The 25,568-nt window shown below is 44.2% G+C and overlaps 1 protein-coding gene across 7 annotated transcripts in view; it reads left to right on the top strand.

The window, feature by feature from the left end:
- The window catches only part of CDC42SE2 (CDC42 small effector 2), a 104,661-nt gene that overhangs the window by 63,046 nt on the left and 16,047 nt on the right, over nucleotides 1–25,568 (top strand). For 6 of the 7 annotated variants that reach the window (XM_083464682.1, XM_083464680.1, XM_083464678.1 and 3 more), the window contains one exon: nucleotides 5,721–6,024. In XM_083464682.1, coding sequence (XP_083320808.1) covers nucleotides 5,971–6,024 — 54 coding nt within the window. In that variant the 5' untranslated portion in view covers nucleotides 5,721–5,970. Of the gene's footprint in view, nucleotides 1–5,720; nucleotides 6,875–8,202; nucleotides 8,762–25,568 lie in introns of those variants that run through there. The other variant, XR_014516835.1, reaches the window with a different exon arrangement.

Raw genomic sequence — 25,568 nt, 5'->3', positions numbered from 1 at the left:
ACCTAGACAGGCAAGAACTGTACTACATGTAATAATTTGGTTTGTCTCTCAGAGTGCAGCATTTAGGTCCTGAACTTTCCTCACATTACGCTGCGTTTCCCAAAGATCAGTATTAATAAAAAATTATATTTAGAATGCTTGGTATCTTATTATACTTATGCACAGATAAATGTATTTTTAAAATGTCATATAATCCCTGGGGATGGCCACATGTCCTGTTTTACAGAGGACAGTCCTCTGTTTGAAGGGCTTTCTGGTCCAAGTGTTGTTTAAAAGATAATGAACATCAGGAAGAAGGGAGAGCTGCAGGCCCCTTGAAGTCATTATTATTATTATTTATATACAGTGGTACCTTGTTTTGAGTCCAGGATCTGTTCCGGAGCCCCGGACGCTTGACAAAAAGGGCGCTCGACAAAGCACCGCTGCGCATGCGCAAAGCGCAATTTAGCTTTTCTGCACCTGCCAGAGACGTCTGCCGAAATGGATGCTGGATGGGGCAGACTTATACGGAGGTACCACTGTACCACCCTTTATCAGAAGATCCCAGGGCAGTGTACAACATTTCAGAACATCAATGATAAAAATGAAATAAAAACTTAATAAAAAGCATACTGACAGGCAGCCTAATAATAAAATAGTCATCATAATAACAGTCCTTTCCCTCATACTTTCCCAGGCCATAGATTACAGTGGTGCCTCGCAAGACGAAAAGAATCCATTCTGTGATTCTCTTCGTCTAGTGGTTTTTTTGTCTTGCGAAGCAAGCCCATTGAAGGATTAGCGGATTAGCGCTTTTAGCGGCTTTTAGTGGCTTTTAGCGGCTTATCTGCTGATCGGATCAGCTGATAAGCGGCTTAGCGGCTTAGAAAAAGGGGGGAAGGGGAAAAAACCAGCAGGAACTCGCAAGACATTGTCGTCTTGCGAAGCAAGCCCATAGGAAATTCGTTTTGCGAAGCACCTCCAAATGCGAGGCATTCGTCTTGCGGGGCACCACTGTATTTAATAGCCATAGGCCTGTGTAAAGAGGAATGTTTTTGCCTGGTGACTAAAGACATTTAGTGTTGGCTCCAGGCAAGCCTCTCTGGGGAGAGAATTCCACAATTGGGGAGCATTATTATCAATTTACAGTGAGGTGGAAGGTTCACAGGCTATGAAGGACTTGTTCACAATTTTTTTGACAGCTGCATGCATTATTATAGCTTGGAAGTGGAAGGGGCAAGCAGAATATAAAATGGAAGAATGGTATAAAGAGGTGCGGGATATAGTTATTAATGATAAATTAACATGTGCCATTAAGGTAAGATGGGGAATATGCAGGAGAAATGGTTTTGAGGAGATATGGAGGGTGTTTGTAGAATTTGTACTGTTGAAACGGAACAGGGTCAAACCATCGCAAGAGGGCTGAAATTTTGGGAAGTTGGATAGTTACAGTGGAATTGTCTCAGTGGTGGGGTGCACATTTTTTATTCTTATTTATTTACGGATAATACTTTGTCAAAATGAAATAAAAAATTAAAAGGAGAGAGAGAAAAGAAAAATAGAAAGGCTGTGAACTCGATTCAGCTCTGGTACTCAAAATAAATTGTTGTGCTCAAAGGAGCGTCTCCACCCCCATCATTCTGCCCGGACACTGAGGTCCAGCGCCGAGGGTCTTCTGGTGGTTCCCTCACTGCGAGAAGCAAAGCTACAGGGAACCAGGCAGAGGGCCTTCTCAGTAGTGGCGCCCGCCCTGTGGAACGCCCTTCCAGCAGATGTCAAAGCGATAAACAACTACCTGACATTCAGAAGACATCTTAAGGCAGCCCTGTTCAGGGAAGTTTTTAATGTGTGATATTTTACTGTATTTTTGGGTTCTAAGGAAGCCGCCCAGAGTGGCTGGGGAGGCCCAGCCAGATGGGCGGGGTATAAATAATAAATTATTATTATTATTATTATTATTATTATTATTATTATTATTATTATTATTATTATTATTAAAAAATAAAATAATCCCGGAACCACCACAGAAAAGGCCTGTTCTCTTGATGCTCATAAATAGTTAGCACCTGGATAATAGTTAGCACACTGTCTTCCCCACTATGTTTTGAGCAATGCAAAGTTTTTCCCGAATATTTGAAGCCCCTACTTCCCCATACCCCACCAAGAGTGTAGCCACCATCACTTCACTTGCTCAGAACCAGAATGTTTCAAACTACTTTTTCTCCCCACGAACAGCTTAATAACTCCATTTCCGAAAAACAATAAAGATTAATTTTTACCTAGAGGAACTAGTTGTACCGTAGCAAAATTCCTTGCTTAAAAATCCAGTAATAATTATATGCCCGACTTAGCTTAATTATACTTCATGTAATAAACCTGTGCTTTCATGGCAGTATTTATTCAGGAAGTTCTAGGAATTAATTGGAGTGCCTCATCTGCAGGTGTTGGAACCGGCAGATGGAAACACACATTTAGAGGTAGATTTTCCGTCTCTCGCATGAGTCGTCGAAAGCTTTGATCCATTCACCAGAAGCAACATGCAATCTGGGCCAAGAAGGAAAAGTTGCTGGCCACACATTTGGCAGTTGTGTGAGTTGGCCCTCAGCCTCCCAAACTGTGACTGGCAGACAGGCTCAGGCTTTCTCTATAGCATCCGGTGTCAACAGACTGGGCCTGGTTCTTGCAGTCATGGAGGAAAGAAAGAAGCACAGTCTTTTCTTAAAAAGGTAAAGGACCCCTGACAGTTAAGTCCAGTCACAAATGACTCTGGGGTTGCGGCACTCATCACGCTTTACTGGCCGAGGGAGCCGACGTTTGTCTGCAGACAGTTTTTCCGGGTCATGTGGCCAGCATGACTAAGTGTGCTGGTCCCAAGGGTTAACCGTGCGGCAAGGTCCGAGTCCAGTCCGAGGTCGAGGGTGCAGTAGGGAGGCTGTCCATCAAAACTGAAGCGGGGTCCAAGGCAGGGAGTCGGGTGAGGTCAGGAACTCTGGCAGAAGAGCAGGACAGGGTGCAGGCAGGAACAGGCTACCAACAATGTTGCTCCCGCAACCTGGGACTGGGCTGGCTGGCTTTTATCTGCCCCAAGGCATAGGGCGGCCCCGGTCCACAGGTGACTCGCCTCTCCTGGCCTGGAGGTGAGCACTCTTCCTGCGGGGACTTAGTTCCCTCCGCCTCTCTGCCCTGAGCCTCTGCAGCTCAGGAGAGGCTGGAGGATTACCGGACTCAGAGGCAACCTCAGCTTCCTCTGACGGGGCTGAGAGTGGAGCACTTGCAGGCAATGGGTCCTCCATCACCTCTGGAGCCAGAGCAGACACAGCTCGTGCCTGCACCTGAGGATCCAGCACAGATGAGGACCCTTCAGGCTCATGCCCCAGCCCCAGCTCAGCTGGTTCTGGAGGCGGTGAATCCTGTGCAGGCTGGGATCCCTCAAGTTCAGCCTCTGAGTCCGAATCCCAGGCCATCACACTAAGCCAGCATGACTAAACTAGAGCAGCGCACGGAAACGCTGCTTACCTTCCCGCCAGAGCAGTACCTATTTATCTACTTGCACTGTGTGCTTTCGAACTGCTAGGTTGGCAGGAGCTGGGACTGAGCAACGGGAGCTCACCCCGTTGCAGGGATTCAAAACACCAACCTTTCGATCGGCAAGCCCAAGCGGCACAGTGGTTTAATCACAAATTGCCCCCTGCCTTCAGAAATGCTTGTCTCCTTAAACTATGGAAGGTAACACTACTACTCAATGTGAAAAGAACCAGCTAGATCCAAAATCTCAGTTGAGATCGCATTCTAGATCTAGATCAAAATCCAGATCCAGGTCATGGACTAGTTCTGAGTCCAGTGGTCACCAACAACGTACCTTGTTTTTTTAGGCATGTATTATCCAGTCACACAGTTGAGTTATTATGTTGCAACATTGCTTAAAATAACTTCTGTCTGTTATCCTGTCAGCAGACAATTAATACTATTAAAACACAATCTTCTACAAAAGAGTCCACTTTGTTAAATGTCATGGGCAGCTACTGACGTCCTTGTGGTGTTTATTTGTATATATTTTTGTAAAAGACTTTCATTTTTATGCTTTAAATATCAATGGTACATTGATTATGACAGTAGTTTACAGCAGGGGTCAGCAAACTTTTTCAGCAGGGGGCCGGTCCACTCTCCCTTAGGCCTTGCGGGGGGCCGGACTATATTTTGAAAAAAAATATTGAACGAATTCCTATGCCCCACAAATAACCCAGAGATGCATTTTAAATAAAAGCACACATTCTACTCATGTAAAAACACGCTGATTCCTGGACCATCTGCAGGCTGGATTTAGAAGGCGATTGGGCCGGATCCGGCCCCCAGGCCTTAGTTTATCCATGGTTTACAGCTTGTCATAATGAACTCGCCCACAAGAGATATTACACTTGTCCTTACTTTTAACACCAGAATTCAAGAGGAGCCCCCCCCCCAACAACAAAATGATGTTTATCCCAATTTCTAATAGGAGCCTTCCAGCACTATTTAGATGTTTGGGGGGGGGGGTAGAAGAAAGGTTTTGGAAGTGGGGGGGGGGATACTTTTTCCGTTCTTTCCCACCATCCTGAAACTTTCCACCACTGTGCTATATGATGCTAAAGGACTAATAGCCACAAAATTTCATAGCTCATCTGTTCTCTGCAGGTGCTGGAAGGCAAGGAACATAGGTCTTGATCAGCGTATCCCCCCCACCCCCGTTTCTTTCATTTTTAATTTGCAAAGTATTATACTTCTGCATACCTGGGGAGCTCACTTTGTATGCAGAATGGGTTATCTCTGTTTTTTAATGGCCCATTTCGTTCCAAACTGAGAAGTATAGGACCACCCAAAATCAGCATTAAGAGGAAGCACGCGATTATATGAATTTCACAAAGGGCTCACAATGGCGCATTCGGCATTCTCTGTCTTCTGCGTAATATATTTTGACCTTGATTTACAAGGCAAGACTGGGAAAATAGGTAATATGCCAAATGACCAAAGTAACGCTTCATTGCCCTTTCAAAGTGTAACAGCTATATAGTTTCAGGTTAGAGATTAACTAGCCCTTCAGTTTCACAAAAGAATGGGTGGAATTTTGTGCGTCTCAGTTTTTCCGCTCCAGGAGCTTAAAACCTTTTAAGGTAGCAGCTCATACTTCAAATATTATTTTCCATTTTGAAAAACACTATTACTTGAAGCAGCAGGATAGCAGTAGTAAATTATGCCCGTCTGGCAGGATGCGGACACCAACGAGGTTGTTGAAACACACTTAAACAAGGCTGGGTTATTTAATGAGCTTGTGGTATGAACAAACAGTGGTGGTGTGGAGGGGGCACTCTGTCAGCACCTTAATTGTGTTAAGAAAAAAAGAATATTTTTAAAGCTGGAGGAGGCCTTCATTGCCTTTGCCACATTGCAATACAATGTAGAAAGTGTTGATATAGACTATTTGCGTGGGTTTGATGGGGATACTATTAAGCCCTTAATACTCATGAGTGAGGAAGAAAGGTAATATAGTGTTTGTGCTCTGATTCGCTGTATTTTGAGATTTATTTTCTACTGAGTAAAAATGGATTTTTTTAAAATTGAATGATGTCTGGTGCATAATGTTGTAGAACCTAGAATGTTCTCAAACCTAGTAGGTTCTAAGTGCCAAGCAACAGATTTTAAACCAGTTGCTTTAGAAACCATGTAACAAGCATTGTGAATTTTATTTTTACTTTTTCTTTTCCCAGGTTACTATTTGGAAGCTGGAGTAAAACATCGTTTTCTGTAATGCCGGGCCCGATATCTTGAGAGGGAAGAGAAGGAGAAAGCAGCTACTCTGGTGCCAACTCAAACTGCAGGGGAAAGTTTAAAAGACGGATTTTATTTACCCTCTGTGGGACCTGTGCACATTGACTAAGAGGAGATACTATCTCACAGATTTGGAGCTTTATCTCTCGCTCCTAACCTCTGTATTTGCACTTTGAACTGGAAGCAAAAATGAGCGAGTTCTGGTTGTGTTTCAACTGCTGTATTGCAGAACAGCCTCAGCCCGTAAGTATGAATTTTGCTTTGCTTTCCATTGTTCGGTAATGTTGGTTCCAGTCACTTTTTCTTGCGCATTTTCGTACGTGGGCTATCGGGATGTCTCTGCTGCATTGTAGAAGCAGTCAAACTTGCTGGCTTTTGTCCCCTATAGCGCTGACAACGGCTATTCCTAAGTTCCATTAGTGCTGTGGAACAAGTCCTTTTTGATGCATCTGGTTGGACTCAAATCAGCAGGGCCGTCTTAAACATAGGCGCTAGGGGTGTGGAGCACCTGGGCACTGGGCTCTCAGGGGAGCCAGGCCAAGAGTCCGGGGCCGAGAGTTGAGTCCGGGGAAGAGACCACCCGTCGGTCAGAGCGCCATGGTGAGCTCTTCTGTGGGCGGATCTGAGCCACGAGTTCGGGGGTGACCAAGCCAGCGAGACACTGAGGTGGCCGGCTGGCTCCACTCTCCTGTGCGCCGGGGGGGGGGGCACGCCAAACGAATCTTTGCACCCCGGCGCCATATATTCTTAAGACAGCCCTGCAAATCAGTCCTCTGATGTGACAAGTGACAAACTTACAGCAGCCGCACCTCTTTCCATTCATACTGTAGTTCTGATTTGAAAATATTGTTTAGTGCATGAAGATAGAAACACACACACACATCCCATATATAATCTGAATGTGATATATAAACAAGTACCCCTCGACTTTACCTATTTTCCCTTTATGCCTCCTAGATGCTGGCTTGTAATAATTTGTACCTAAGAAAAGGAGTACATATTACAAATACGCCTCTCAGGCAAAGGCATGTTTCATCTCTTGCTCTAATGCCAGATATAAAGTTCTAAATACTATTATATTACATATACAGTGGTGCCTCGCAAGACGAAATTAATTCGTTCCGCAAGTCTCTTCGTCTTGCGGTTTTTTCGTCTTGCGATGCACGGTTTCCCATAGGAATGCATTGAAAATCAATTAATGCGTTCCTAGGGAAACCGCCTTCAGACCAGGTCCGGGGACAGTCTGTCCCCGGACCTCTTCTGAAGGCTGGGGGGGGGGGGGACAAGGGCTTTTCTTCCCACCCCCAGCATTTTAAAAAACCCTGGGACAGCGGAGGACTTCTCCGCTGTCCGGGCGATCTTAAAATGCTGGCGGGCGGCATTTTAAAATCGCCCCGGGACAGCGGAGGACTTCTCCGCTGTCCGGGGCGATTTAAAAGCCCCTGGGAAGGCAGGCAGGGGGGACAAAGACTTTCGCCCCCCGCCCGCCTTCAGAAGGTGTTCCCGCCCACCCCCGCCCGGCTTCGCAGCAGCGCTACGAAGCCCAGCGGCTGGGGCAGGTGTTCCCGCCCCCCGCCTGGCTTCGCAGCAGCGCTACGAAGCCCGGCGGTTGGGGCAGGTGTTCCCGCCCCCCCCCCGCTTCGGAGCAGCATTCCGAAGCGGGGTGGCTGGGGCAGGTGTTCCCGCCCCCCGCCCGGCTTCGCAGCAGCGCTAGGAAGCCCGGCGGCTGGGGCAGGTGTTCCCGCCCCCCACCCCGCTTCGGAGCAGCGTTCCGAAGCGGGGTGGCTGGGGCAGGTGTTCCCGCCCCCCGCCAGGCTTCGCAGCAGCGCTACGAAGCCCGGCGGCTGGGGCAGGTGTTCCCGCCCCCCCGCCCGGCTTCGCAGCAGCGCTAGGAAGCCCGGCGGCTGGGGCAGGTGTTCCCGCCCCCCACCCCGCTTCGGAGCAGCGTTCCGAAGCGGGGTGGCTGGGGCAGGTGTTCCCGCCCCCCGCCCGGCTTCGCAGCAGCGCTAGGAAGCCCGGCGGCTGGGGCAGGTGTTCCCGCCCCCCCCGCCCGGCTTCGCAGCAGCGCTAGGAAGCCCGGCGGCTGGGGCAGGTGTTCCCGCCCCCCCCACCCCGCTTCGGAGCAGCGTTCCGAAGCGGGGTGGCTGGGGCAGGTGTTCCCGCCCCCCCGCCCGGCTTCGCAGCAGCGCTTCCCGCTGCCCCCGGACCTCTTTTGAAGCAAGGGGCGGTGGGGAGAAGCGATCTCCCCGCCGCCCCTTGCTTCAAAAGAGAAGACCCGCTGTCCCCGGGGCAAGCTTCGTTTTGCGAAGCAAGCCCATAGGGAAATTCGTCTTGCGAGGCGACTCGAAAACGAAAAAACCTTTCGTTTTGCGAGTTTTTCGTCTCGCGAGGCGTTCGTCTTGCGGGGTACCACTGTACCAGATTTGTATAGTGCATATTGTGCTATTAAACTAGTCCATAACAAGCTTGACAGTGGCTGTATACTCATCTGACATAGCAACGGGGGGGGGGGGGAGTGAAACATGCAGGCTTACATATCTCAATGCCAGAACAGAGGTGGTTGCTATGTGATTCACAAACTAAATGTTATTTCTAATATTTATACTTTGCTCTTTAAAAGACACACAGAGTTCCCTTGGAAGAAAGTTAAAATACATGGGCTGTGTGCAACTGTTATGTAGACAGAACAACTTCTGTGAGCACAGTGGAATATCTTTTCATCCTGTAGGCCCCCCAAATCTACTTTCCCCCCAACCATTTGCAACAGACTGGGGGACAGCAGTTCTGTTGCGCATGGGGAATTTGTTCTGCTTGCACAGTGATTTAGTTGAATTAAAACCCCATGACAATCAGGCAATAAAATAATAATAAACAGGAATGAAAAATGCAGCAAAGAACACTTATCAGCAAGGAGCAGAGTTAAAATCAACTGATTTAAAAGGTTTTTTTAAAAAAAATAAAATAAAAAATAAAATAATCAGTGCTTTTCTGGGGGGCACGCAGGGGTACGCATACCCCTAAACATTTTTTGAATCTTTGTACTTTTGTCCATTTACTGTATTTATTTTTCCCGATTTGAACTATAAAATGGTGATTTTCTTGAGTCAAAATGAGAGGGCATTCCACAGGGTGGGCACCACCACCAAGAAGGCCCTCTGCCTGGTTCCCTTGTAACCTTCCTTCTTGCAGGGAGGGAACCACCAGAAGACCCTTGGAGCTGGATCTCAGTGGCTGGGCTGAACAATGGGGGTGGAGACGCTCCTTCAGGAAACTTAGGTGTGTGGAGGGGTACTATGCCTTGGATGAAAATGTACAGAAGGCAAAATAGGGACCGTAAAGTACTTGAAATCATAATGTGAATGGTTACATTCAGACACTATCTAGACGGATTTCAGGTTTTTTTTTTGAAAATTTCAGACCTTTGCAAAAACAGAAACCTCAGCTGCACTGCTGCTGCGACTGTCAGAGAATGCAATTTTGAAGATCCTGACAAAGGAATATTCTGAAAAATGATGCTAATATTTGACTTTGAGCAAGTTACTCCTCCACAGTTCACACTATAAAAATGACCAAATGCCATATTTAATGAACAGAATTTTGGGAGGACTTCATGCCTTAGATGCCAGAATGGGGAGTTACTAGATCTTTAAAAGTAAAGTGACAATTTTGAACTCTTTGGGCTGATTTAAATGTGTTGTCCTTCTAGGGCTGTATTACTTGATAATGCTATTGGACAGCCACGTAACTGAACACAAACAGATTCCCAACATAAAATCTTCTATTGAATTCTGGAGGTGTTGCTTTCCAGAAGAGCTGTGCAAACTACTTCTTTCCTTGCTTGTTTCAGGAAAGTGCAGATTAACTCTTAGGCACATTGTCTTTTATTAACATCTAAAGTTTCAACACAGAGTGCTTGAATATGAGTAATTTAGGAAAGCTTTCTGAGATAAAATCCAAAATCATTTCCACATTTTTTAGTTGTAGGAGCTACAAAAACATTGAAAGTCATTTCCCTTCTTTTTTTTAAAAAAAAATATTTTTATTAGTTTTCAATAACAATGATCCAATATATGCCTCATTGTATCAATACAAAATTATAATATCAATTCCAATATCAATCAATCAAATACCCAATTATGTTTGAGAACCAAGGTATGACTGTACCTATAGAACAGGCTTCCTCAACCTCGGCCCTCCAGATGTTTGTGGCCTACAACTCCCATGATCCCTAGCTAGCAGGACCAGTGGTCAGGGATGATGGGAATTGTAGTCTCAAAACATCTTGGAGGGCCGAGGTTGAAGAAGCCTGCTATAGAATATTTGACACTAGCCAGTAAAATAATTCAATTCAGTTTAAGCGGCTTGGACACACTAAAGTTAAAATGCGTCACATTTATTTTAGAAACATCTAGTGGGTGTGTGGGTGTTTCTATGTATGCATACACAGAGAGAGACATACATATTCTCAGTCTTTTTACTTAAAATTGCATTGGCAGTTACCGTATTTTTCGCCCTATAGGACGTACTGGGGGGGGGATACTTTTTTCCCTTTATTTCCCCCCAAAAAAACTAGGTGCGCCTTATGGGACGGTGCGTCCTATAGGGCGAAAAATACGGTAATGAAATGACATTAAGATCATATATTGACCGCTGGGTTTTTGTGATAAATGGAAACTTTGAGGAAGAGGATTGGGCTTCTACTTAGGCAAAAAAAAATTCATGGAATATTTTAATGTATGCAATACATCTGTAGCACAATTGGCCATTGTTCCCTTTTGGATACACTTCCAGAGCTTGAGATTTCTATAGCAATTCAAGCTCTCTCTCAAAAAGTGGGCTTCTGTGATTTATTTCTAACTGATTTGCTTGGACTTAGGATATACTTTATGCACTTGTAAAATGAATACTGCGGAATGTTATCTGTTGTCGGTACCGTGCTTCAATTCTATTTTGTGTGTGTGTGGAAAATAGGTGAAGCAGCTGCTGCCCCTGAAAACAAGTACATTCCACTTGCAATGAAGAATAACCAATTTGATTGGTAGCTATATCTTGCACAGTGGTCAAATGTAGCATAAAACTCTGAATTTGTCAGTACTATATTTTGGATTTTTTTTACTTTTACTCTGCAAACGCGTACTTTAATTGAAAGGTGAGGTATATAAAAATATTTGCAAATAATACTGAATAGTTTTCTCAGCCAGACATATTTCTCAGGTGGTTTATAGAACTTTTTCCTGTCTAAAGTTAGTGGTATTTCAGTTTAGCTAATGATTTATTTTGTTTCTAACTTTTAAAACATTTGAAAGCACGTACTCTGTGACCATGTGTGGGCACTGGAATTTAGTATACACAGAGCTCAGATGGAAGTGGCTCCCTACTCAAATGAATAGGACAAAACTATTCTTGCAGCATTCTCTCCCTGGTATTTATTTACAAGTTTCGAAGCATTCTCCATAATTCAGAAAACTATAATGTCAGTACACTTGTACCTTGGCTCCTGAATGCATTGGGAGTTGAACGTTCTGGCTCCCGAACAATAGAAAACAGGAAGTGGCTGTTCTGGTTTTTGAACGTTCTTTTGGAAGCCAAATGTTTAATGGGGCTTCCGCGGCTTCCTGCAGCCCATCAGAGGCTGCGCTTTGAAAGTCGAACGTTTTGGAAGTCGAACGGACTTCCGGAACGGATTCTGTTTGACTTCCAAGGTACAACTGTACTGCAGTCCCGCATTTAGGACCAAACTAGATATGATGTTAACTGTATGCTCATTATTAATGAGTCTGTCTATTTATTTTTAAATGGGAATAGTAGCTGCAGGTAGGATATTGGGATTGGGAATATGGCTTAATCTCCGCAACCGTAGTCCCATTGAAAATCAGGCCTGTCCCAAAACTGATATTCACCTAGGGACAGAAATTTGCATTGGTGTGGATCCTGGTTTCCCCCACCTCCCCTGCAGTTCTAATTAGAATTTAAAACTGGATGTGTCAATTACAGTTAAGGGCATTGACTGTTAATTTATTTCAAAACTCAGATGTGGTTTATTAGGCTAGTGTCTCCTTGCTAATCTCCCCACATGAATTCTGCTATATTATCTCTCTTTAAAGCAATGTTTCCCAAACTTGGGTTTCTAACAGTTTTTGGACTACAACTCCCATCATCCCTAGCTAGCAGAACCAGTGGTCAGGGATGATGGGAATTGTAGTCCAAAAAAAATCTAGAGACCCAAGTTTGGGAAACACTGATTTAAAGGACCGCGTACTTTTTTTTGAATGCTCTGAGATTACTTCAGCCAGTAAAAGCTCCACTTCCAGTGATTCAAACTTGGCTGTTCAGCGAGATCACCAAAAGGGCATGTTTGTGCATGTAGCGTCACTCCTTTTGAACTGTGATCTTATTCAGCTTGGTATTGGTATAAACACAGCCGGCATTAGATGCCATTGGTGGGACTGCCAACTGATTAAAGGTGTTTGATTGCTCAAATATCTTACATTCTAGCAAATTATTAATGGATGAATGCTGAGCAGCATGTAAATACAGTGGTACCTCTAGTTACATACTTAATTTGTTCCGGAGGTCCGTTCTTAACCTGAAACTGTTCTTAACCTGAAGCACCACTTTAGCTAATGGGGCCTCCCGCCGCTGCCACACCGCCAGAGCACGATTTGTGTTCTCATCCTGAAGCAAAGTTCTTAACCCGAGGTACTATTTCTGGGTTAGTGTAACCTGAAGCGTATGTAACCTGAAGCGAATGTAACCCGAGGTACCACTGTACAGATGGAATCTGTGGGTTCCCTCCCCCCCCCACTCCGCTGTTGAAACAAAGCAAGTTTGTCTTGGTTTTAATTTAACTGTTAAAATGTTGTGCGTATAAAATTATTTTTAAATGCATGGTCTAAAATAAATATTTCAGTACACTGTTTTTGCAGTCTTCAAAATCTCCACAATTCAGGATTGCTGGCTTCTTAAAATAAGTGCTTGCAAACAAGGGGGACTTGCTTTTTTATATATAAAAAAACTCCACTTAACCAGTCTCTAATTACCCGAAGTATTTCTAGGTGTCATACCAATAGGATCTCCCCAAAGGCTGGGTGGTACGTCCCACCCAGAGCCATCTTTCCCATAGGGCTTAGTGGTGCGTCGCACCAGGGTGCTGGCCTCTCAGGGGCACCCCAGCAAGTGGGGGAGCTGCGTGGCTTTGCCAGTGGCCTCCCTTTTCCCTGGATGCCCACCAGCCGCATCCCGCCAACCATATGGCTGGCGGGCACACAGCTTCCCTCCCAAGCCTCTGCGGGGATCGCTCTCCCACAGCGGCATGGGGGAGAGTTGCGACCCCCCCCCGGATGGCTGGCAGTGCACAGCTATGGCCACCCCAACACTATCCGTGGTAATTTGGGGGAGCTGGGTGGATATTTGCACCCTAGTGCCGCATCTGCTAAAGACCTGGTCCCACCAATCCCAGAGTAAAAAATGCCATGGCATTGTGATTTGGTGCCACTGATGCCAACTTAAGAACATCAATAGGAGTATAGCATCTAGATCAAGGGAAGTAATAGTGCCACTGTATTCTGCTCTGGTCAGACCTCACCTGGAGTACTGTGTCCAGTTCTGGGCACCACAATTCAAGAAGGACACTGACAAACTGGAACGTGTCCAGAGGAGGGCAACCAAAATGGTCAAAGGTCTGGAAACGATGCCTTATGAGGAACGGCTAAGGGAGCTGGGCATGTTTAGCCTGGAGAAGAGGAGGTTAAGGGGTGATATGATAGCCATGTTCAAATATATAAAAGGATGTCTCATAGAAGAGGGAGAAAGGTTGTTTTCTGCTGCTCCAGAGAAGCGGACACGGAGCAATGGATCCAAACTACAAGAAAGAAGATTCCACCTAAACTTTAGGAAGAACTTCCTGACAGTAAGAGCTGTTTGACAGTGGAATTTGCTGCCAAGGAGTGTGGTGGAGTCTCCTTCTTTGGAGGTCTTTAAGCAGAGGCTTGACAACCATATGTCAGGAGTGCTCTGATGGTGTTTCCTGCATGGCAGGGGGTTGGACTCGATGGCCCTTGTGGTCTCTTCCAACTCTATGATTCCATGATTCTATGATCTTGATACACATCCTCTGAGACTGCAAAGGCTGCCCCAGGACTCAGCAGGGAGAGAACCTCTGCTCACTTTGGCAGCACTTGTAATACTACTAAAACTGGGTGAGAACCCATAGGAAGAAGGGGCGCTGGCAGATCTGGGCAATATTAGCAACAAGCCAGTGCAACCCCAACCACTTGCTAGCAGGACATCCGGTTTCCATAGGAGCAGCTGGGAGTGGGGAATGCCCCAAATTCTATTATTATGACAGCCGGGGTGTGGGAGACTCTTTCCAATTTCTCCACATGTCCTTTTATACATTTCCATCATGCACTTCCAGCCTCTGATCATCTTGGCTATATTTTCTGCTCACCCTAAGATAAGAGCACTTCATTTTCTTATTAGTTCGACACCATCCAACAAACGGGGGGGGGGGGGGAACCATTCACAAAAATAATGGAGTAATATGAGGATTTTAATTGGACTCTGATTACACTGGAGATAAGCAGTATATTATAGTATGATCATTATAGATAGCATCTTTGCCGTCTCTGTTAAATCAGTGGTAATCAGGATGGTAAGGGATGAAACAGGATTACCATGCTGAGTTTCTTGTTTGGCCAAAAATATTTCACTTGAGAGCAAAACAAGAGAACTGATAAAAGGCCACATATTAGTTCTGAATTCAGCATGCTCTATTTGAAGTGTTGCTTCTGCAGAAATGACCATCAGGAAAAGCCTGCAGTTGCTTAAAAGCACCAGTTGCTTAAATGGGTGAGGACCATTTTCAGGGTGTGTCTACTTAGGTAGTAGAAAATGTTGTGAGGGGCATCAATTAGAATTTGTCTGCATATCAACAGTATGGAATGGCAATCTCTTGCCCTGTACAAGTTTCCAGTTGCAACTAGAATTGCTGTTTTGTATACACCTTGCTGTGGTTGGGAAAAGCAACAGCACTTCCCCGCCTTAGACTCAGATGCTACACTTCAGATTTCCTGGTGTTCATTAGACAGTAATATGTACCAGTGATGGCACTAGCACTTTAAGACCTCTAGATAGGTTCTTCAAGGACTGCAGATGTTTGAAAGCTTGAGAGCAACATGTAGGTCAAAGACTCTCTTGGCTCTCATTGTATCTGCACACTTTGCTGTTTAGAGTCTGTTGCCCCCAATGTTTAAAAGACAAACTCACAACAGACTCAATTGCTGCAGAGACTAGAGCAATGTGACTTTGTGCAAGGAAAACCACTGCACAGATGTGATTGTTGCTGCACAACGTCTTACAAAGCTGTTCTTTCTGACTCGCAGCCTTCCCCTGGGACTGGTGGGGGGAGATACTTCTGCAAAGTGAACAATGTTTTCATATCCCTTCTGTAAAATTGAAATGGACAAGTAGATGTCATCCAGCTAGTCGCTCTGAACAAATCTTGTTCTGAACGTGTTGCACCCCTTCGTAGTGAATTAAAGCAATTCAATTCCTTGTCTGCTAAAATGAAATGAGTGATCAACCAGTTCTAAAGTAGGGCATTAAATTCCCTTTAGGCACACACAGCAAAACAAATCTGTAAGAGTGCTCTAGATATGCTACACTTTCTGAGTCTTACTGAGCTGCTGACACCAGTATATGGGCATTTTCCTAGCATTGAATAAATTTATGTTTATCTGCTGTATATCTTTTTCATATATTCATCTAGTTGCATGCCCCCAGGAGATGTTCATCTAAAATGAGTCATGTTCCTGTCAGTGTTAGAATGCATTTGTGCTGGAACACCTCAATGTTTGAACTGGACATCCACAGCTTGAATCAGATCTTACATGGTGCCTTTCACTCCAAAGAACCATGAGCAGAATTTAAAAGATCTATTTGAGCTGTTCCACAAACTCATGGGCAAGCTAGTGCAACACTTATTGCCTTGCAATGTCACCGTGTATTACAGTATGAGAAACCTGGTGAATAAGTAAGATGCAAGCTTTATAATACAAGGTGTGACCGGAAAGTTTGATGAATGGTCACAGAAATCGGACAGCAAGAAATATTCAAACATACAATCGGCATCGGAAACCCACGAAATGCTCACAAAATGTGTACTGAGATGAAGCTGTAACATGAAAGACAGTGTATGAGTGGTTTGAGCCTCTCTGTGAAGGGCGGCAAACCGTCGAAGATGACCCACGGTCTGGAAGACCATTGATGAGTAGAACAGTGGCAAATGGCGGCAGAGTTGGTGAATTATTGATTCAGGATTGGTGTTTACCCACCTGAATGATGGTGGAAGAATTGCATATTCTGCGTGAAATCGTTACTGAGGTTACTGAGTATATTCTCCCGATCTGGCTCCACCAGATTTCTTTCTTTTTCCAAAAACTGAAATGGCACAGATTTTCCAACATTTCACATGTCTAAGCTGCTGTGATGAGGGAACTGAAAGCAGTACAAAAAGACGACTTCTCCGGAAGTTTCCAACAGTTCTACGAACATTGTCTATGGTGCATTGTATCAGAGGTGGCCTACTTTGAAAGCCTGTAAGGTATGTATGGTCAAATATTTCTCGCTGTCCGATTTCCGTGACAATTCACCAAACTTTTTGGTCACATCTTGTAAAAGCTCTTGTAGAGTATGAAAGAGTCTTTAAAAAAAGATAATGTGCAGAAAATGACAGATTTCCCTGGATTTGGGACTTTTATTCCTTTTCTGCTAGGCAGGGTTTAGACTTTCCATGATTGAAAGAAGCTCTCCAGTACTGGAATGATGCTTCTAGATCCAAGTGTGGGTCTTCCAAAGCGATAGCTATGAAGATTTCAGAGTCACTTCCAAATGTCTCTGCTCGGCCTGAATTACAGCACAATCCAAATCACCGATATTCTGTGCTGGGCAGGGTAGTTGAGGCAGAGGTCTCCCTGCACCCAGCCTAAACAGCTCCAACAGCCTCTGCTACATCATTCTACTGGTGAGCCCTGTCTGCTCAGCAAAAGGGCAGACGGGTGGAAGTACCCTGGGCAGGCTTTCCCAACAGCCACCGCTGCCTGCAAAAACCCTTAAATGAGGTATTGCAGGGGGAGAGTTGTATGGTTTGTGTGTACATCCTGACATCCTTCCTCCAAAGAGCATGCTGCATTTTTTGAAATTATTTCGCTGATTTTGAAATGGGATAGATGCTTAAAGTGGTGTGCTCCACATATGCACCTGAATTTCATAACCTGCCTACAGCTGCTGAATAATCGCAAGATTGCAAAATGGCCGCCTCCTCCAGATGAAAAGTGAATCCAAGATGAAAAGTGAACGACAATATCTGAATAAGTTATTTTGCTTTCGTTGGGCAGATGTTTGAAGCTTTGTGCGTGCATGGGTATTGCGGGGAAAACGAAATGAGTGGTAGAAATAGTGGGCTGGACAGAGGGGAAAGGTGTTGTCACAAAGTTAGTTTCCTGGGAAATTTCTAGTCCACTTGTATGCCTTCACCTACAGACCAATTTCAGGATTATCAGAGATTGGATACAAGTCCATTTCTTCAAGCCATGCCAAGTTGCTGAGGAGCAAGACTAGCCTGACTGATGGGCAGAGTGAATTGTCTAGCTAAGGCAGCAGATGCTGCGGAGTAGGAAATGTTGGCAAGGGGTTGGAGGACAGAGCTGTGGGTACCACCCGGCTTGCCCTTTGCCTCCAAAGCCTGCTGCCCTCAAGTGTGGTGGAACTATGGAATATGTTGTCCTGTCACCAGCGTTGAAATAAGGTTCAGCTGCCAGCCCTGTGGACTATTGTGCCTGGCAGTAAATTCCCTTGAGCTGACCCTGCTGAGGAGAAAGAAATGTGTCTCTTACTGCAATGGAGTGTTAAGGCCTGAGAGAGAACACTCTCCGGGGAACTGTTACATAAGGAAAAACTGACAGATAAATTGAAAGGAGCCCAGGACAGAGTGAGCCACCCAGAAGGAAACTGTCAAATGGATCAACAATGGTTCAGATCTGATTCACCTTTATTCAGTCTGCAACTTGGCAGAAGTTCAACAGCTGAAGTTCAAGTGACTGAAACCAAGAGGCCTGCAATTTAGGGGGTCATGAATTGAGCTTTAAGAGAGAAGTGTTTAAGAGTTTGAAAAGAAATCTGAAATCATGTTAAACCACAAAAAACCCTCTCCAAGCTGTGTATGCACATATAGATATAAACACAGCTAAAATCCACAAACCAGTTAGAAAACAAATATACATAAAACTATCCCCATAAAATATAAAAAACCTTATAAAACAGATACAGGAAACTAAATTATATGTCCAGGTACATATGTGTGTGTAACTCATTACACAGTAAATTTCCAACCAATTAACCTATTACTGCTGGGAGCGCCCATCATTTTATGAGATCATCACAGTCATGAACCCTTAATTTTTCTTGGTTTGCTCTGTTGCTGGATACAAGACTGAATACAGCTTACAAACAGCTGCTTCCACTTCACTTATCTTGGGTCATAAGTGACTTGAATGAGTGTAAATATATATATAGCTTGCCTGCTTAACATTGTGTTCTGGACAACAGAGCTATGTAAAAATTAGTAGCTTCAAACACAGTGAGGTTGTTTCCCTCCGCTCCCCTTTCAATTCACTATCTTACATTGCTGTCCACCGAGCCTCTTGGGCTTGCTGATCGGAAGGTCGGCGATTCGAATCTGCATGGCGGGGTGAGCTCCCACTGCTTTGTCCCAGCTCCTGCCAACCTAGCAGTTCGAAAGCACACCAGTGCAAGTAGATAAATAGGTACCGCTCCGCCGGGAAGGTAAACGGTGTTTCCGTGCGCTCTGGTTTCGATCACAGTGTCCCTTTATGCCAGAAGCTACTGCTAGGTCCATCATGAGACATCCACCAGCTTCCAACCACAGATACCAGCAGCCTTCAAGCAAGCAAACTTGCCTTATTATCGCTCCCTAGCATCCCACTGCCAGAGGATTGCCTCCTTCCATTCACCACTTTGCCTCCTCCAAGTGGAAGAAACCTGGACAGTGCTGAAGGTCACATCCATTGCCAGGTGTGTCCTGTTGGAAATAAAAAAAGGGCTTTCCCCTTGCCCTGCCTGTATATCCACTCAGTTGCCAAGTGCTTTTGTGACATCACAAGAAACCCACAGCCAATGACAACAGCTGGGGAGGCATCATCTTCATTGCTTTGAGCCTCACAATGGCTGGTGGACCTATCAGTGATTGTATGCTTGTTTATTCAGGACACAGGTGGTGCTGTGGTCTAAACCACTGAGCCTCTTGGGCTTGCCAGTCAGAAGGTCAATGGTTCAAATCCCTGTGACGGGGTGAGCTCATGTTGCTCTGTCCCAGCTCCTGCCAACCTAGCACTTCAAAAGCACACCAGTGCAAGTAGATAAACAGGTACCGCTGCAGCGGGAAGGTAAACTGCGTTTCTGTGCCAGAAGTGGTTTAGTCATGCGGGCTGCATGACCCAGAAAGCTGTCTGTGGACAAACGCCAGCTGCCTCGGCCTGAAAGCAAGATGAGCGCCACAACCCCATAGTCAATTTTGACTGGCTTAACCTTCCAGAGGTCCTTTACTCCAGACAAAGGAAGGGACATGTCTTCACCCAGTGCCCAACACCTGATTTGTTTCCTCATGCTGAACTCCAATTTGCCGATGGTGTCATCTGCACATGCGCATGGGCAATGTTTGCCTGAAGTTTACACACCTTAGCTTCTTCTGATCGGAAATAAGCTGGTTTGAGGGGAAAGCTCAGCAAACAGGAATATTTCTCGAGAAGCTACTGGTTGCAGATATCAGTCTTACGGACTTCTTTCTTCTTCTGTGGCGTTCACACTTAAAGTCACATATATTTTTCCAGGGAATTTTGTGGATACTAGAGTGCTTCAAAACTGGGGGTGGGGTGGGCAGGGGAAGACAGGGGAAACCTGTCTGCCCCTTGTAGAAGCTTTGTTGTGGTCCAGGAAAAGCAGCTCTTTCTAAAAAAACAGTTTTCCACTTTTAAGTACTGTAACTTGTTTCTTTTTTCCCAGTGCTTCAATCAGATGAAACAGCCACAATAACTTGTGAAGTCTCAGATCACAGTAAAGAATGACTGTGGTTGTCTGTCTGAAAAAAACAATTTATTTTGATTGTTTGAAGGAGAAACACATCTGTGTTTCATAGCTATTACGTGAGGCTATTAGGGAACCGTCCGTTTTCCCTAGTAAATCTGTTGCCTAGTATCTTCCTGTGAAATATGACCTCTGTTTTGTTGTTTAGAATAGGCATAAAGGTATTACTGTTCTGTCTGGTGAGAAGATTAAACAAGCACCGTTCTTAAGAGAAGGGCTTAAAGTACGAGCCGGCAAGTTCACAAGGAGAAAAGGGAAGTCTCAACTTAGATAGTCAGGTTGGTGCCTTTGAGATATTTTGGACAACTCCCATCAGCTCTACCAACACAGGCAATACAGTTGTACCTTGGTTGTCAAACGCCTTGGTACTTGTACGTTTCGGCTCCGGAACGATTGAAACCCGGAAGTGAATGTTCCAGTTTTTGAACTTTTTTTTGGAAGCTGAATGTCTGATGCAGATTCCACAGCTTCTGATTGGCTGCAGGAGTTTCCTGCAGCCAATCAGAAGCCGCACTTCTGTTTGCGAACGTTTTGGAAGTCAAACAGACTTCTGGAACGGATTCCGTTTGACTTCCAAGGTACGACTGTAATGTCATTTGCAGTATCTGGAGAGCACCCCATTGGCTACCCCTGCATGTGTCTAACAGCCTAGGGGTTCAATGTAAGTACCGATTCTGGTCACAACCCACCTCCCCATTTGGAGGGCTCTGGGAAAGCATGTTTCTCCCATTTACATTGCCATGCTAATTTCACTTCCCAAGGATTCACTTCATGTAAAAACTGACCTTCCACCCCAACCGTATTATATATAAATAGGACACACGCATGAATAAAATCCATTGGGCCTGAGCACCACATCTAGTGTGTCCCTAAAATGTCTGTTTTCTTTTTTGAGAAGTACAATACAAAATATATTTGATTACATTTTGAGTATTTGCCTGCTAAAGGGTACGTCCCCATATTCTGCACATCTGCATTTGATGGCTGAATTATTCTTACGCTAAGGAGCACCTGAGTTGTCTATAAATCAACTGAACTACAAAATGACATGAAAAACTAGAAGTTTATTCTCTTTAGTAGGCTGTGGGTTCCTGCAGAGATACTTGTTCTCTATAATGTTGTTGTTTTTTCTGAACGCCAACTCTCTGCTTTTTTCCTTCTCAATTGGAAGTGACATTTATTTGGTTGAATAGGAAGGGTTTTCATGTTGTAACTACTGACACATATCCTGTCGTGGAGCTGTAGCGTTTCATCATGTAGGTTGACCTCTCTCTAAATATTTCCTGTGAAAGTTTCAAGAGACTCAGCAAGTGAAAATTAAACTCCCCCCTCCCTTGTTACTACTCTTAGTTTATAAGCAGCAATCACTTTAGTAACTGCCAGTGTACTCTTTACGTATTATATTTAATTTTCAGATTTCTTTTTAAAAAGTAGATATTAGGAATGTTCTTTTAGCCACAGTGACTTCTGCCCTTGTTCATTTATTACTTGGCTCCCGAGAGCCTACTTGGGTTGAGGGCAGACCTAAGGCTTTTTCTGCCAGGTTCTTGCAAGATCCAACATTCAAATAAACACAGGATCTTGAAATTCAGCTGTTAGATCCTTCTTTACAGAATCAGAAGAATCTTCATTTGCATCAGCCACTAGCCATAGCAATAAAATGAAATGAAATGTACTGAAGATAGAGGTAAAAACAGCGATAGAAAATACATTTTGCGGGTTTACACCAATAATCAAATAATAGATCTTATTCTAATTGCCCCTGCTAAAAACCTTGCAGTTTTTGCTGTCACCTGATCATCTTGATCTGCAAAAGAAAGGATGCAGTAGCAATGGCTGAGTGACCCAGGATGGACAATAATAGAGGAGTAATAACCTCACTTCTCAAATCTTTATAAAGAGTGCAAGCCAGAAGCACATGAGCCACTAACTCAATACTGCCATCTCCACAGGGACATACCGTATTTTTTGCACCATAACACTCACTTTTTTCCTCCTAGAAAGTAAGGGGAAATATCTGTGCGTGTTATGGAGCGAATGCCTGCGGGTGGCAGGGGGGATCTGCTGCAGTCGTGAGCAGAGGATCCATGGTTCCCGTTCCTTCCCTCCTTCGTGGTTACAAAGCATGGATCCACATGGATCCTCAGGATTTTTGCACTGGGCTACTCCAAACTCACTGTCAGATCACATGTCTGTGGCCACAACATGAACCACAAAAATCATATATCCACTATTTCGTTTAGAATATTTTTTTTCTTGTTTTCCTCCTCTAAAAACTACATGCGTGTTATGGTCTGGTGCGTGTTATAGAGCGAAAAATACGGTAACTGTTTTTCCAGCAGAATTTTTTGAAATCGACCCTCAAGTACAGCCAAAGGCAGTATATTCTATCCTGTGACAGTGAATGCGCGTCTGTATTTTGGAATTGTTAAGTTTTGCAGATAGAGTCATACCCTGGTTTTCAAACGCATTGGAAGTCAAACTTTTTGGCTCCTGAACGATCAGAAACCGGAAGTGATGGTTCCAGTTTTCGAACTTTATTTGGAACCTGAACATCTGACGCGACTTCGGCGGCTTTTGATTGGCTTAGGAGCTTCCAGCAGCCAATTGGAAGCTGCGCCTTGGTTCCTGAACATTTTAGAAGTCGAACGGACTTACAGAACAGATTCTGTTTGACTTCCAAGGTACTACTGTAGACCCTTCCTTTGGTGATGGAAGGGAGGAGTGAACTTGGGCCCGGTAACAACTGAAGGGGCCCTCATTCAATTAACTCCGTTCTGCATTATCATATTACATGTATTTTTATCCCAGGGAGAGGCTATAGAAAAACTGCCATGTGCTAAGAGAAGTTTTAAAAATAAATAAACAAATAAAGCTGGCCTTCAGAGAACAGCTTCTATTTTCGCCATGATAAATTGCAAGGGACCCGAAAGTATTCAGAAAGATTAGCATAACCCCCCCCCCACTGGAAACAGTTTCCAGGTTATGGTCTAGTACAGGGGTCAGCAAACTTTTTCAGCAGGGGGCTGGTCCACTGCCCTCAGACCTTGTGGTGGGCCAGTCTATATTTTTGGGGGAGGAAATGAATAAATTCCTATGCCCCACAAATAACCCAGAGGTGCCTTTTAAATAAAATGTAAAAACACGCTGATTCCCGGGCCATCCGTGGGCCAGATTTAGAAGGTGATTGGGCCGGATCTGGCCCCCGGGCCTTAGTTTGCCTACCCCTGGTCTAGTAGAACAATCAGTTTGGAAGGAAATCTGCAACACAAATATCATTGAGCCCTTTTAATTCCTTCTTCAGCTGGCCAGTGTTTTCAGGATGGCAACCATTTAGCGCTAGTCTGAAAGGCAGCTTTCCCCTCAAAGCCAGAGACTTTGTATGTGTAGTGGAATTGCAGCCTTAAAAGCTTTATGATGGTTGCTTTCAGAAATAAAAATAGGTGCCTCCTCTGAACTCTGTGTTCATAAACCAAAATTAGTTCGACAAAGTTTATTTATATTTACAATTTAAAGAAATGCCTACAGTGGTGCCCTGCAAGACGAATGCCTCGCAAGACGGAAAACTCGTTAGACGAAAGAGTTTTCCGTTTTGGAGGTGCTTCGCAAAACGAATCTCCTATGGGCTTGCTTCGCAAGACGACAATGTCTTGCGAGTTCCTGCTGGTTTTTCCCCCTCCCCCCTTTTTCTAAGCCGCTAAACCGCTTATCAGCTGATCTGATCAGCAGATAAGCCGCTAAAAGCAGCTAAAAGCCGCTAAAAGCCGCTAATAGCGCTAATAGCGCTAAGCCGCTTATCAGCTGATCCGATCAGCAGCTAAGCCGCTAATAGCGCTAAGCCGCTTATCAGCTGATCCAATCAGCAGATAAGCCGCTAAAAGCCTCTAATAGCGCTAATATGCTAATCCTTCAATGGGCTTGCTTTGCAAGACGAAAAAAACCGCTAGACGAAGAGAATCACAGAACAGATTCTTTTCGTCTTGCGAGGCACCACTGTATTTTCATTTGATTAAACAATTGCCCATAGATTCATGTTTTTACAAATTACATAGATTATTGAACGTACAGGTGACCTTGGGCAAAGAGATCTTTAAAAAATCTGCTTCCCCATTTTATAAGAAATCAATTCAACATTAAGTGTAGAAAGTACATAGGAACTTCTTTTCAGAAGGGCAATTGCTGCATACAGAAGCTAAGTTTTGTGCAAATCACAGCTAATTACAGAAAGGTTAAAACCCCATTCTCAGGACTACTTAGGTCCTGATGAAAAACTGGGTTTCAGTATTGACTCCCCCTCCCCAAAAAAGAGCAGACAACATTGCATGCCACACATTTAATGTAATGTATACTTAGGCCCTTAGAACTGCAGAAAACCATTAGTTGTTGTTTTTTTAATAGAACTGAGTTATTAACAGTAACTTTTTGTTGCATGAGGATCTGATAAATTGAAGTTCTAGTTTGTCTTCCTTTTGCAGAGCACTTTTATCGATGTTCATTTTATTACAAGTAAAAGACTTGTATTAAAGGACATTATTTACCAAATATACTTAATGGAGCAGATATACTTGAGCAGAGCTTTAGAATGACAGATGAATTCTTTTCCCCTGCCATCCAGTCTAAACATGCTTCTTGAAAGAACTATTATTTTTCAGGAATCATCTGACAAATGTTTCTGTTTGTTTAAGAAGCATGCCCCAAAATTGCTAGTTTATCATGTGATGACTAAGACCACCACAACATAATGGCATAGTGGGTAAACAGTTTAGAGGCTGCATTCTTCACATTAAAAGATTGCTAAGGTGACGGTGTGCTGAGCCAGCTAAAAAGAAAATGAACTTTGTGATTCAGCAGAGCAACATCAGTGTGTGAGGTCTTTGCTTCCAAAGTATGATGATTAGTTTTGTACAAAATCAGGATCTGTTTAAAGAATGACAGCAAAATCCCCAACAACAACCCAGACATCTGGCTGTAAAAGACTAGACTGCAGATTGACAATATTTGTAGATTAACAAGAGAAGTACAACAGATTTTCGCCTCACCTTTAACCTAGTGGGCCAGTGACATGTTTGATCTTTGATGCTTAAAAATATAATGCTAGTAATAAAAATGATACTCCTCAAAACCTCACTTCCCTTTATATGTGCATTTTGAACTGTGCTGGATCTTCTGCATTCATTGTCATATTACTCAGGTTCCTCTGTTTCTAATTTCTCTTCCTTTTTTCCTTCCATTTTCTTTCGACTACTGGCTGCTTCTTGGTTTTTCTGCCTCTTTTATAAGTGGGTTGGGCATAGAGATGGGCTATGGGTTAGTTTTGTAATTTTTTTGTAAGTTGTTTTTCAACAAAGTGATTTTCTTTATCCTTGCCCAAAGTTTTCCTGACATAACTAAACTTCCTCCACCCACTGCCTGTGTGAGTGAAATTATATAGGATGACAAATTTAAACTGAAGTATGAAATCAACGTAGCTGCCATCTTACCTGGGAGTGATCCCCACTGAATTCAAGAGAACTTACATGCTTAGGTTTAAAGACATACATGGCTTTGTGGTGGGTCCTAACTTAGGTAAGGGACCCCTGGACGGTTAAGTCCAGTCAAAGGCGACTATGGGGTTGCGGCGCTCATCT

This window comes from Podarcis liolepis (genome assembly GCF_965112155.1).
Source record: "Podarcis liolepis genome assembly, chromosome: 11".
Lineage (NCBI taxonomy): Eukaryota > Metazoa > Chordata > Lepidosauria > Squamata > Lacertidae > Podarcis > Podarcis liolepis.
This window is presented reverse-complemented; position numbering and strand designations above follow the sequence as displayed.